The sequence below is a fragment of the Hemitrygon akajei genome, chromosome 24 (assembly GCF_048418815.1).
Source record: "Hemitrygon akajei chromosome 24, sHemAka1.3, whole genome shotgun sequence".
NCBI lineage: Eukaryota > Metazoa > Chordata > Chondrichthyes > Myliobatiformes > Dasyatidae > Hemitrygon > Hemitrygon akajei.
Genome location: NC_133147.1, coordinates 55,580,805 through 55,596,185, shown reverse-complemented (window position 1 = coordinate 55,596,185; position 15,381 = coordinate 55,580,805). Strand labels below are relative to the sequence as shown.

The window sequence follows — 15,381 nt, the reverse complement described above, 5'->3', positions numbered from 1 at the left end:
GCATTTTGAATTCTCTCCCCATCTATATAACAGTTTGTCCATTTATTTCCTCCAAGGTGCATAACCATGTACTTTCCAACGTTGTATTTCATTTGCTACTTCTTTGCCCATTTTTCTTTAGTATCTAAGTCTCTCTGTAGGCTCTCTATTTCGTCAGCACCACCCGTACCTCTACTACTGTTTGTATTATCGGCAACTTTAGCCACAAATCCATTAAAATCGTAGTCCAAATCATTGACATACTCGTAAAAAGCAGCAGACCCGACAGTGAACCCTGTGGAACTCGACTGGTAACTAGCAGCTAGCCAGAATAGGATACCTTTACTTCCACTCTGTTTTCTGCCGACCATCCTATTCTGCACCCACACTAGTAACTTGCCTATAATTCCATGGGCTCTTATGTTGCTTTGCAGCTTCGTGTGTGGCACCTTGTCAAAGGCCTTCTGAAAGTCCAAGTACACTATGTCTACTGCTACTCCTTTGTCTACTCTGCTTGTAATTTTTTTAACAAATGCAGTAGGTTTGTCAGCCAAGATTTTCCAATCAGGAAACTATGCTGGCTTTGGCCTATCCTGTCAGGTGCCTCCAGGTACTCCATAATCTCATCCCTAACTATGGATTCAAACAGCTTCCCAACCGCTGATGTCAGGCTAACAGGTCTAAAGTTTCCTTTCTGCTGTCTCCCACCCTTGGTAAGTACTGGAGTAATATTTACATTTTTCCAGTTATCCAGTACAATGTGAAAATCTATTGGTTCTTGAAAGATTAACGTTAATGCCTCCGCAATCTCTCCAGCTACTTCCTTCAGAACTAGAGGGTGCATTCCATCAGGTCCAGGAGATTTATCCACCCTCAGACCATTAAACTTCCTGAGCACCTTCTCAGTCGTAATTTTCACTGCACAAACTTCACTTCCCTGACACTCTCGAATGTCCAGTATACTGCAGACATCTTCCACTGTGAAGACTGATACAAAATACGTATTCAGTTCTTCTGCCAGCTCTGCATCTCTTTTACAGTATCTCCAGCTTCATTTTGTATTGGTCCTATATCTGCCCTCAACTCTCTTTTACCCTTTATGTACTTTAAAAAGCTTTTAATATATTTGATATCAGTCGCCAGCTTCCTCTCATAATTCATCCTCTCCTTCCAAATGACCTTCTGCAAGTTTTTAAAAGCTCTCCAATCCTCTATCTTCCCACTAGCTCTGGATTCCTTGTCTGCCCTTTCTTTGCTTTTACTTTGGCTCTGACTTCAGCCATGGTAGTATTCATCTTCCCTTTGAAACATTCTTCTTATTTCAAATAGATCTGCCTTGCACTTCCCTCATTTTTCACAGAAACCCGAGCCATTGCTGCTCTGCTGTCCTTCCTGCAAATGTCCCTTTCCAGTTAACTTCGGCCAACTCCTCTTTCATGTCATTGTAAGTTCCTTTATTCCACTAAAATACGGACACATTTGATTTTATTTTTCCTCTCAAATTTCTGTGTCAACGCAATCATATTGTGATCACTATTTCCTAGGTGATCATTAATCTTAAGCTGTCTTATCACCTCAGGATAATTGCACAACACCCAATCCAACATAGCCGATCCCCTCATGGGGTCAACAACAAGTTGTTCTAAAAAGACATCCCTTAGACATTCTGCCGATTCTGTCTCTTGATGTCCAGTACTGATATGGTTTTCCCAATCCACTTACATGTTAAAATCCCCAATTCTTATCATGATATTGCCTTTGTGAGACACCTTTTCTATCTCCTGCTGCAATTTGTAATCCACATCCCGGTTGCTGTTTCGAGGCCTGTATACAACTGCCACTGGGGTCATTTTACCCTTGCTATTTCTTAACTCAACCCATAGAGTCTCTACACCTTCAAATCCTATGTCATCTCTTTCCAATGATTTAAAATTAAAACACAGAGCCACACACCTCCTCTGCCTACTAACCTATCTTTTCGATAGATCATATATCCTCAGACGTTCAGATTCCAATGACAGTCAGTCTTCAGTTAGTCAGATGGCCACAAGGTCATATTTGCCAATCTGGAGCTGAATTTCATGATCGTCTGTTTTATTCCTTATGCTGCGTGCATTCAAATACAACACTTTCAGTCCAGTATGTGTTGCTTTCTCTTCTTTTAACTGTACCATGCCTCGATTGCCCTGTAACTCATGACACTGGCTTTGGTTAAGCCTCATATCCTGCCTATTCTTTCTATAATTTATGTTGCACGCTATCTTTGATTATTTTAGTTTTCTCCTTCCTCAGCCACATCACTCCGCTTCCCATCCCCTGCCAAATTAGTTTAAACACTCCCTAACAGCTCTCTTCAATGTGCCTGCTAGGATATTGGACTTCTTTTGGTTCAGGTGTAACCTGTCCTTTTTGTACAGGTTGCTCTTCCCCCAGAAGAGGCCCCAGTGATCCAGGAATCTAAAGCCCTGCCCCCTACAGCAGACTACTTGCCTCACATTAATACACCTGATCATGAGAGTCATGGCTCACTAACACGTGGCATAGGCAGCAATCCTGAGATTACTACCCCAGAGGTTCTGCCTTTCAGCTTCCTAACTAACACCCTGAATTGTCTCTTTACGACCTCCTCCTTTTTCTACATATGTCGTTGTTATCAACATGTACCAAGACATCTGGCTGGTCACCAGCTCCCTTCAGAATACTCTACACCCAGTCTGAGACATTCTATAACATGGCACGTGGGAGGCAACACACCATGCGGTATTTCTATCAGGCTGACAGAACTCCTGTCTGTTCCCCTCACTCGAGAATCCCCTGTGACTACTGCATTCCTCTTCTCGTTCTGCATCACGGATCCAGGCTCAGTGCCAGAGATCCGATCGCTGTAGTTGTCATTTATCAGGTCATCCCCCGAACAGCATCTAACAGAAGATAGCGATTACTGAAAGGGTGGCCACAGGGGTGCTCTCTACTATCTGAGCTCTTTTCCCTTGCTTCCCTAACCGTCACTCACTTATCTAACTCCTGCAGCCTCGGGGTGAAAAACTCCCTGTAGCTCTTCTATCTCACCAGTTCACTCTCCTTAATGAACTTTAGGTCTCATCGAACAGCAGCTCCAGATCCCTAACAGAGTCTCTCAGGAGCTGCATCTCGGCGCAGCTGGCGCAGATGGTGCTATCTGGGAGACTGGAAGATTCCCTGGATTTCCACGTCCGTTACCCAGAGCAAAGTATTAATCCTACCTTCATACTCTCTGTTCCTCCAAAACCTGCAAAGAAAAACCAAACATAAAGTCTACTTACCCTCTTACCTCGCCGAAGCCCCCTTTCTCCGAACCCTCGATGAGAAAAAAGCCTGTTGCTTCTGCTCTCATCACTGACCCACTCCCAACAATGGTCGCTCCGCTTATCACTTCTGTAAATCTATTTAGTTTGTCGAGCTAACGCCCGCGAAGCTCTTGTTTTAAATCACCGCCTCTGACCTGCGAGTAGCCCTCATTTGTTGAGCTTAGTTGCCCCCTCTAAAATGTCCTGCACAAAATAGCCGTTGATGGAAATCGAGGAGGAGATATTGCTGCCAATCTGAATTTCGAGGTAGAAGTGAAGAAATGGAGGATACAATTGCACAACGAGGCCAAGGTCTTGATTAGTTTTGTGCTGGTGATGGTATCGAGGGCGGAGTTGTAGTCGAAAAGAATATCCTTATGTGTGCAAATGTGTTGTTCAGATGTTCTTGGGTTGCGTGAAGAGCCAATGACATGGCCTCTGATGTGGACCTGTTGCTCCGCTAGCCAAATTGGGCGCATATTAGAATAACTATGTAGTTGCTTAAGAGAACCACACCTCTTAACCTTTATTGATTTTTCACTGCGTTTATTGATATGGAAGAGGATTTCCCATGGGAAATTCTGTAAGATCTTCTCCCAATTTTCATCATGTATCTCGTGGTATATTTTTCTGGACTCTGATAAAAATCCAAGGCTGTTAAATGTTTCTACCGGCTATTTCCACGCGTTTCCATGCCATAACTATTACGTCATCTCCCACTCCCATTCCCCAGCCTACAAATACATACCCCGCCCAGTCTCCATGCAGCTAATGGCAGTCTTCTGCCACTTATTCCAGGTTCATCACCTACAGCCTATTTATTCCCTTATCACCTCCAGCTCTTTTTCACGACTTGAAGGTGGGTGTTGTTTCTGGGTCTTCACAGGGGCCTTGGTGGGCAGGAGAGCAGTCGGCGCTGTGTCCCAGACCATAGAGGTTGGGGCGCTGTGCTGGAGCCTAGAGGTGCTGTATTAGTTGGAACCGAGAGCAGTGCCCTGGGGGAGCTTGAGGATTTGTTGCTGAACTACTGAGGAGTGAGCCAATCAGAGGTTGGCAGCTGGGGAGAAATGGGTGGTTGTGAAGGGAGAAGTAAAGGGAATGAGGAGATAGTCAGGGGACGGATGAATGAAAACCGAGACAAAGGGAGTAAAAGAATAAAAATGGTAGTGGAGAGCGCTCTGAAAGTGAGGAAGATGAACGAGATCAGAGTGAAGGTGTTGGCATAATAAGATTTAATGAGAAGGCTTAAGGAAACATGCAAAAAATTAACCTGTTGGTGCTAACAACAACACTGGCAAATAAGATAGTGGAAATAGTATTTGCAAAAGTCCTTAATGATGGCAACCTATTGGTAAGATATGCGAATAAGGAACAGCTTTAGAAAGCACTCAAATTAAGAGAGATAGGAAAACGTAAGGTGGAATACACAGGATGGGAGCACGAAATGGTGGTGGATGTAAGGGAGTGATCACGGGGGGGGTACCAATGAGTATAAATATGGAGGAGTTGAGGAGGAATATCAAAGGAGAAAAGTAATGAATGCTCAAAGACTGAAAACAATAAAGGAGGGAGATGAACAAGGAAAGTGAATCGGTGTTGATTGAATTTGAAGAAGGAGTGCCAGGGAAAGTGTTCCTGGGTTTCAGGGGTTACCCAGTAAGCGTGTATGTGCGAAAGCCATTGAGGTGCTATAATTTTCAAAGGTTTGAACACATAGCTAAAAACTGTAGTAGGCAGAGGAGACGTGCTGGATATGGGGGTGATCATGAATATGGAAAGTGTGGAACAGGAGTGCAACCAAAATGCTGTAATTGTGGAGGAGCTCATAATGTGGCATATAGTGGGTGCGAGGTTAAGAGACGGGAGAATAAAATTCAAGAAGTATGAGTGAAAAGAAAGATCACTTATGCAGAAGCTGTAAGTATGTCAAGAGAACAGAATACTGATGTAATGAACAGGGAGCGAGAGGAAAGTGAGAGATGCAACAAAGAACAAATGATGGGATTTATGTTGACAAAAAGGCTCTAGTAACATTCATTGCAGGAGTGATTAATAGTACAGAGGAGGTAAAGTCAAAAAGTGAAAAATTCACCTGGTTGTCAAACCAGCAATGAACCATTTAGGGTTAGTAGGATTGACATGGGAAGAAGTGATGGAGAACATCTCTTATCAGTCAAACCAGGAATTGTCATGGATTGGTTAATACTAATTATAGTGATTCTTTTGCAATGGAATGCAAGGAACTTACTGACCAATAGTCAGGAGTTCAAGCAGTTTATTAAAGAAATCGTTATAAAACCGGATGCAGTGTGTATTCAGGAGACTTGGTTGAAACCAACTTTAGACTTTGCAGTATATGGATATACAATGATAAGAAAATATAGAAATCTAGGGAGAGGAGGGCGTTGTGCTATATTAGTCGAACAAGGTATACCATATAGGGTACTCAAAAAGGGAGATGATCAGGAATACATAGTGGTGGAAGTGTGGGAGAAAGAGGAGTAAGTGGTTATAGTTAACTAATACAATTCATGTAAAAGGTTGGATTTGGACAGCCTAGTGAGGATACAAGGTTAAAACAGACATATAGTAGTGATGTTTGCAGATTTCAATGCTCACAGCACAATATAGGGGGATTAATTTACAGATTCAAATGGAAAGGTAATTGCAGATTTGATGGAAGAAAAGGATTTAGTATGTATGAATGATGGTCGAGGAACAAGGATAAACATAACAACAGGAACTAAGTCAGTATTAAATATGACATTAGTGTTTAATACCTTGGCTGGAGTTAGTAACTGGGGAGTTTGCACTGCTTCAACAGTAGGCAGCGATCACTACCCAGTTTCATGATCAATGGGTGTAAGATCAGGTGGTGGAATCCCAAAGTGGGTGTTTGGAAAAGCAGATTGGAGTAAGTTCCAGAAGTTGAGTGAACAAGCATTGACAAGGATTGACATTTCTGGAAATATAGATGAATTAAAAAGTCAGGTGACTTCAGCAATTATTATGGCAACAGAAAGATCTATACCCAGGAGTAAAAATAAGATGAATAGAAAACTGGGACCATGGTGAACAGAGTAATGTTGTCAGGCTGTATAAAAAAAAAACAGAAATAGAGTGTTCAGACTAGTTAAAAGAACCCATAATATGCAGCATTTGATTCAATATAAGAAGGTGCAGGCAGTGATGAGAAGAACTATACATCAAGTTAAAAGGGCAAGTTGGTGGAGTTTTTGCAACAAAATAGGACGAATGACACCTGTGGGAGAGGTATGGGGAATGATTAAGAGGATGGGAGGGGATAGAAGGGAATGGGAATATCCAGTAATGATATCTGAGGAGGAAACAGCAGTCTCCAGTAGGGATAAGGCTGAAATCATGGCCATGTCATCTGTAAAGATACATAGTTCAAAAACATTTGACTAAAGAGTGGAGAAGGAGAAGGGAAAGAACAATGAGTCAACTCCCAGTTGTGTTAAACAGGAGGGAAGAAACTGATGATATAATTGATGACGTTGGCAGAGATGGTGAGAGCAATAAAGATATCGAGACTAACCTCCCCAGGGACAGATCTGATGTGCTATATAATGCTAAAAATTCCAGGGGAAGGAGCGCTCTTGAAGTTGCTGCATCTTTACAACAGAGTGTGGGAGGGTGAAGATTACCAAGTGCATGGAAAGAAGCAGTAGTAATTCCAATAAGGAAAACTGGCAAGGATCTGTCAAAACCCACTAACTACAGGCCAATAGCATTAACATCAAATATATGCAAGATAATGGAAAGGATGATAACAGAAAAGTCATCGTATGATCTTGAGAAGAGGGGAATGTTGGCAAGTTATCAGAGTGGTTTTAGGAAGGGAAGGAATTCCATGGACTCAGTGATAAAGCTAGAGACTCTATTTGGGCATAGAGTTAGAGGACCTTTAGCTTTATTAAAAGAACAGTGGATTAGTAAGGAAGTACACACTAATTTGTTGGACTATGTTTTGAAATTTAAGGACAGGTTACATAAAGTTTGTAGCTTAGCCAAGGAACATTTAAAATTGGCTCAGGAGAAAATGAAAACTTGGTATGATAAAGAAGGTAGGATGAGGATGTTTAAGCTTGGAGATAAAGTGCTGGTTCTTTTCCCAGTGCAAATGAATCCTTTACAAGCTAGATTTCATGGTCCTTATGAAATTGTGTCTAAAATCAATTATGTGGATTACCTGATAAAAACATCAGATCGTAGAAGGCCAACACAACTTTGCCATATAAATATGATAAAACCATATTATGAGAAGCAATCTGATACTGTGACTGTTGTGGTTAATGATAATGAATTTGATTTAACTAGGAACATGATAGATGATTCATCTGAATTTCATTCTAAATCCAACATTGTTTCTGTCAGGTTACCAAATTCAACCATTCTGGAAAATATTGATGGGAAACTAGCACATTTACAGCCAGAGCAGAAACAGCAGATGAAGAAATTAATTTTTAAATATAAGGATTTGTTTCCAGATGTTTCGAGAAGGACGACTATAGATTCACATGATGTAGATTATGAAATATGCCAAACCTATTAAACAACACCCATATAGGATGAACATAGAAAAATGTGAACTTGCTGAGAAATAAATTAAATATATGTTAGAGAATAATATTATTAGACCTTCTAACTCGAACTGGAGTTCACCTTGTGTTATGGTGCCAAAACCAGATGGTAATATTAGGTTTTGTACGGACTATAGGAAGGTGAATGCTGTAACGAAAACAGATGCATATCGAATTCCTAGAGTAGATGATTGTGTAGATAAAGTTGGAAAAGCAAAGTTCCTTACAAAGATTGATTTATTGAAAGGGTATTGGTGTGTTCCACTAATGGACAGAGGTAGAGAGATTTCTGCATTTGTAACTCCATCTGGGCTATATGAATATAATGTTCTTCCATTTGGGATGAAGAATGCCCCAGGTACTTTCCAGAGGATGATTAACTCTGTGATTCAGAGATTGAAAGACACAGATGCTTATATCGATGATTTAGTGACAGGAAATGATACTTGGGAAGCACACATTATTGCGGTGGAGAAATTGTTTGAAAGGCTTTCAAAAGCTAACTTAACTATTAATTTAGCTAAGAGTGAATTCGGACATGCCACTGTGGCTTACCTTGGTTATGTTTTGGGTCAACGTAAGGTAGCTCCTGTTCAGGCAAAAGTTCGGGCAATTTTAGAGATTCCCACTCCAACGGGAAAAAAAACTCTCAGAAGATTCTTGGGAATGGTAGGATATTATTGAAAATTTTGTAAGAATTTTCCTAATGTTGCCCTTCCATTAATTAACCCTTTGCAGAAGATTGTGTGGACAGTGCCTTGTCAAGAAGCATTTGAAAAGTTGAAAACTATGATATGTCAACAACCTGTGCTCAAGGCATCTGACTTTGAAAAACCTTTTTCATTAGCTGTAGATGCTAGTGATGAGGCTGCAGGAGCAGTATTAATGTAAAGGAATGAGGGTGATGAAGTTGATCATCCAGTAGCTTACTTTTCCAAGAAATTTAATAAGCATCAAAGAAACTATTCGACAATAGAGAAGGAATTGTTATCTCTTGTTTTAGCTTTAGAACATTTTGACATATATGTTGGTACAACTCAAAAACCACTTGTTGTTTACATTGATCATAATCCGTTGGTGTTTCTGAGTAAGATGAAAAACAAAAACAGAAGGTTATTAAATTGGAATTTGATGTTACAAGAGTACAATTTTGTGATAACTCATATTAGAGGTGAAGATAATGTGCTTGCTGATTGTCTATCTTGAAGTTGAATGTACAATGTAATTTTTTGTGGAGTAGTTTTTTACAATTGTAACACTCCTACTGTATTGTAAGTTGTAAGACGTTATATGATGATACTATGTATACTGTGTATGTTATAAAATTTATACATTTGTTTTTTTCCTTGTAAACAATTGTTAAAATTTTGTTCTTGACAGACCAAAGTTTTTTTTTTGGTGGGAGGTGTTACGTACCCATGGGTATCTTGTACTTGTCACATGACAGTGGTGTTGAAGCTATACTGGACTTAAGGTAGTGGTCTTGTGCTGGTGGAGTGATGTCATTTTCCCGCCAGTAGAGGTCATGTGACAGGTTTTCTTTACAGGGTATAAGAGGAGGACCCCTCCCTGTGAGGAGGGGCTGTTCGTGGCTGGATTTGCCATTTTGACTCCATGCCACTGCGTGGTCCAATATTATGACACAGTTTGGTTGAAAGATGGAATTTTAATTAATGACTAAAGTTTAAAAGGTCATTGCCGGCAGTTTCTTCATAATACTGCGAGTTAAAAATCAGTGGAGAGTGAAGATCGGAGTTCGGGAGCTAAAAGATCGAGGAAAGTCGATTTCGACGGTGAAACAGGTTCGACCTTGTTTGATCCTCATTCGGAAGGAATTTGTTGGCTGTCCACGTGTTAATCCCTGCGAAATATAGCAGAAAGGGTTGGGTAGAGTTTTCTAAAGGAAAGGTCAGTGCCTTTAAGCCGTTTCATTTTCATCTTCGTAAATTCTCCGGGAAAAGTATAGTTCGACTGGGAACCGCAACAACGCGGCGTGAAAGAGAATTTAATTCGTTCAAAAAGTCACTCCTTCAATGGACTGTAAGCATTTTGAACTTTTGCAGTACTACTTTGAAGAACTGTTTTTACAACATCACTTTAAGAACTGTGTTCGCTTTATTCCTTTAAGAACTGTTTAAGCTGCCACACAGCAGCTGGTTTCCGGTTACGTTAGTGGTTTGTTTACTTTGGGGGGTTTGTTTTTCAGTGTTTAATAAATGTTTTATTTGTTATTAAAAAAAACCCTGCCTCACTTATATATTTATTATTGCTGAATCCGTAACACTTCCTATATTTCTGCCTTCTCTAAAACATGGCACGAGCAGCAATCGTGCAGGTCTGTCAGTAGCTCCTGCTGAACACATTTTTTTCTTTTACCTTAGCTGTCAGCCTGTGGTTTTGTATTGCCACATGCTTCTGTCCCCGCTCCTGCTCTACTCCGGACCCTGTATTACAGAATACTCCATCTCTCATCTGTTTCTCATTATTACTTCTATTCCTGCCAACTGACTGAGTAGGCTACGGTCAATTATGGATAACTCTGAACATCCTCTACATAGCACCATCCAGAGACAGAGAAGCAGTTTCAGTGACAGGTTACTATCGATGCAATGCTCCTCAGACAGGATGAAGAAGTCAATACTCCCCAATGCCATTAGGCTTTACAATTCTACCGCCAGGACTTAAGAACTTTTTAAAAGCTATTATTAATGCTTTTTGAGATGGTGATTTGATGCATATCATATTTTTTTACTGAGTTAAGTATTGTATGTAATTAGTTTTGCTACAACAAGTGTATGGGACATTGGAAAAAAGTTGAATTTCCCCATGGGGATGAATAAAGTATCTATCTATCTATCTATCTATCTATCTATCTATCTATCTTGTTACGTATTCGGGCAACAATAATATAGATGAGTTAGGCAAGGGGTTTCATAACGAATAACACGTTTATTAAACACTGATAACAAACCCCCTTCAAATGTAAACAAACCCAAACAATGGTCCGAGCTCAGCTGCTGACAGCTGGTCAGACAGTTCTTAATAGCTTTGCAGTCTCAAACAGTCTTTAAAGTAGTATTGAAAAAAACAGTTCTCCAAAGCGAATTGCCGAATGAAAACAGTTCAAAGAACGATATGCCGACAGTTCCAAAGCTCACGGTACTTTTAAAAGGAGAGACTTTTTAAAGCGATTTAAATTCTCTTCCACGTCGATGTCCTTCGATTCCCAGCGTCGAACTCCCACGTCGAATTTTATTAAATATAACAACTTAAAGTGACTGACCTCTCTTCCACACTATTCTCAAACCCTTTCTGGTCATCCCAGGGGTCAACAGCGAGAATAGTCAACGAAATCCTTCCGAATGAGGATCACACAAGGTCGAAGTCAATCCATCGAAAATCGATTTTTCTTGATCTCCAAACTTCACTCTCCATTAGCAAAGAAACCGTTGGCTCTGACCTTTTAAACTTTAGGCATTATATAAAACTTCATTTTTAACTAAACTGCGTCATCCCTTTAAATCACGCAGTGATATGAAGTCATCTTGGCAAATCCAGCCACGAACTGCCCCACCCGACAGGGTGGGTCTTCCTTTTATACCCTGTAGAAAAAACCTGTCACATGACCTCTACTGGCGGGAAAATGACATCACTCCACCATTACCTCATGTCCAGTATAACTTCAACCCCAGTCACGTGACAAGGGTATCACTGTCACGTGTCACGGGTACGTAACACCTCCCTCCAAAAAAAAACATTTTTGGTCTATCAAGAACAAAAATTTTTAACAATTACTTACAAAAAAAAAACAAATGTATAAATCATATAACATACACAATATACAATACAGTAGGAGTGTTACAATAAAAAAAAACCACTCCAAAAAAAACATTGTACATTCAACATCGAGATAGACAATCAGCAACCACATTATCTTTACCTTTAATATGAGTTATCACAATATTGTACTCTTGTAACATCAAACTCCAATTTAACAATCTTCTGTTTTTGTTTTTCATCTTACTCAGAAAAACTAACGGATTATGATCAGTGTAAACAATAAGTGGTTTTTGAGTTGTACCAACATATACCTCAAAATATTCCAAAGCTAAAACAAGAGATAACAATTCTTTTTCTATTGTTGAATAGTTTCTTTGATGCTTATTAAATTTCTTAGAAAAGTAAGCTACTGGATGATCAACCTCATCACCCTCATTCCTTTGCATCAATACTGCTCCCGCAGCTTCATCACTAGCATCCACAGCTAATGAAAAAGGTTTTTCAAAGTCAGGTGCTTTAAGCACAGGTTGTTCACATATCATTGTTTTCAATTTTTCAAATGCTTCCTGACAAAACACTGTCCACACAAACTTCACATTCTTCTGCAGAAGATTAGTTAATGGAAGGGCAACATTAGCAAAATTCTTACAAAATTTTCGATAATATCCTACCATTCCCAAAAACCTTCTGAGAGTTTTTTTCCCCGTCGGAGTGGGAATTTCCAAAATTGCCTGAACTTTTGCCTGAACAGGAGCTACCCTACCTTGACCCACAACATAACCAAGGTAAGTCACAGTAGCATGTCCAAATTCACTCTTGGCTAAATTAATAGTCAAGTTAGCTTTTGAAAGCTTTTCAAACAATTTCTCCACCGCAATAATGTGTGCTTCCCAAGTATCATTTCCTGTCACTAAATCATCAATATAAGCATCAGTATCTTTCAATCCCTGAATCACAGAATTAATCATCCTCTGAAAAGTACCTGGGGCATTCTTCATCCCAAATGGAAGAACATTATACTCATATAACCCAGATGGAGTTAAAAATGCAGAAATCTCTCTACCTCTGTCCGTTAATGGAACACACCAATACCCTTTCAATAAATCAATCTTTGTAAGGAACTTTGCTTTTCCAACTTTATCTACACAATCATCTACTCTAGGAATTGGATAGGCATCTGTTTTCGTTACAGCATTCACCTTCCTATAGTCCGTACAAAACCTAATACTACCATCAGGTTTTGGCACCATAACACATGGCGAACTCCAATTCGAGTTAGAATGTCTAATAATATCATTCTCTAACATGTATTCAATTTCCTTCTCAGCAAGTTCACATTTTTCCATGTTCATCCTATATGGATGTTGTTTAATAGGTTTGGCATCTCCAACATCTACATCATGTGAAGCTATAGTAGTCCTTCTCGGAACATCTGGAAACAAATCCTTATACTTAAAAATCAATTCCTTCATCTGTTGTTTCTGCTCTAGCTGTAAATGTGCTAATTTCTCATCCATATTTTCCAAAATAGTCGAATTAGGTAACCTAACAGAAACAATGTTAGATTTAGAATGAAAGTCAGATGAATCATCTATCATGTTCCCAGTTAAATCCAACTCATTCTCACTAACCACAACAGTCACAGTATCAGATTGTTTCTCAAAATATGGTTTAATCATATTTATGTGGCAAAGTTGTGTTGACCTTCTACGATCTGGAGTTTTTATTACATAATCCACATCATTAACTCTAGACACAATTTCATAAGGTCCATGAAATCTAGCTTGTAAAGGATTTGTCTGCACTGGGAAAAGAACCAACACCTTATCTCCAGGCTTAAACATCCTCACCCTAGCTTCCTTATCATACCAAGTCTTCATTTTCTCCTGAGCCAACTTTAAATTTTCCTTGGCTAAGCTACAAGCTCTATGTAACCTGTCCTTAAATTTCAAAACATAGTCCAACAAATTAGTATGCACTTCCTTACTAATCCACTGTTCCTTCAATAAAGCTAAAGGTCCTCTAACTCTATGCCCAAACACAAGTTCAAATGGACTAAAACCTAAAGATTCCTGTACCGATTCCCTTACTACAAATAAAAGTAAGTTTATACTCTCATCCCAGTCACTTTCATTCTCCACACAATATGTCCTAATCATATTCTTGAGAGTAGAATGAAACCTCTCCAAAGCATCTTGCGATTCTGGATGGTATGCAGACGAAGTAATTTGCTTAGCTCCCAATTTATAAACTATCTGTTGAAACAATCCAGACATAAAATTACTACCTTGATCAGTTTGTATTTCCTTAGGCAATCCAAAATAAGTAAAGAATTTTATAAGAGCCTTCGTCACAGTTTTAGCTTTTATATTCCTAAGTGGTACTGCCTCTGGAAACCTAGACGAAGTACACATGATAGTCAACAAATACTGATAACCAGTTTTTGTCTTTGGTAATGGACCAACACAATCTACAATAACTTTAGAAAACGGTTCACCAAATGCTGGAATAGGTTGTAACGGAGCTACTGGTGTAACCTGATTTGGTTTACCCACAATCTGACAAGTATGGCACGTCTTACAAAACATCGCCACATCTTTTCTTAAACCAGGCCAGTAAAAATGTTTTAAAATCTTGTCCACAGTTTTCCTTACCCCTTGATGTCCACCTAAAGGCACACTATGAGCTAAAGTCAAAATCTCATTCCGATAAACTTTAGGAACAACTACCTGATAAACAACATTCCATTCCTCACTTGCAGGAATTGTAGGCGACCTCCATTTCCTCATCAACACTCCTTTTTCCAAATAATATCCTACTGACACCTTCTCAATTTCACTACCTAGTAAAGCTTGTTCCCTTAATTTTACAATCTCAGGATCTCTATTCTGCTCTGCTATCATCTCCTTCCGTGACAAAGATAAATCTTCATAGTCAGACTTACTCCCAGAACCTTGTTCAAACAACGAAGGTAAGAAAGTCTCTGACACATCCTCAAAACTCAAATCCTGAGTTGAACAGTCATGAGTAACAACCTCATTCTGCACATCAATCTTTTTAGCCATAGCTCTAGTCACAACACAGGAAGAATCTGTGTTAGAATTCACCTCAGGTACCTCTGACTCCATTGTCAAATGCACTTTAGGAAAAACTTGTCCACCTGCCAAGTCATTACCTAACAATAAAGAAATACCCTTCACAGGTAAGCTATGCTGTAATCCTACCTTAACAAATCCTGTAACTAACCCTGACTTTAAATTTACTTCATGTAAACGTACAGGCATAAAATCACTTCCAACACCTCTTATGTAATTTACCTCACCAGTATCACTCTCTTCATTAAACTTCAACACACTATCTAACATCAGTGATTGAGAAGCTCCAGTATCCCTAAGAATCTTTATTGGCACCAGAGTAGATCCTTCTTTCAAGGATACAAACCCTTCAGTTATAAAATGATCATATCCCTTTCTAACTTTGTCAGACTCTAACAAATCCTCATTTGTGTTTACCAAACCCTGTAACTTTACAGGTGCTTTAGTATGTTGCACACAAACATCCGGAACTGCTTCCTTCTCTTTCTTTTTCAATTTGAAACAGTTAGCTATTACATGGCCAGGCTTCTTACAATAGTTACAAATAAGACCAAACTGTCTTTCCTTCACAGGCTTTCCTTCCTCCTTACCTCTCTC

General features: G+C 39.5%; 1 protein-coding gene across 1 annotated transcript in view; it reads left to right on the top strand.

The window, feature by feature from the left end:
• Positions 1–15,381, top strand: part of LOC140715758 (uncharacterized) — an 87,243-nt gene that overhangs the window by 23,404 nt on the left and 48,458 nt on the right. The window contains exon 8 of the mRNA XM_073028128.1: positions 3,076–3,208. Coding sequence (XP_072884229.1) covers positions 3,076–3,208 — 133 coding nt within the window. The remainder of the gene's footprint in view (positions 1–3,075; positions 3,209–15,381) is intronic.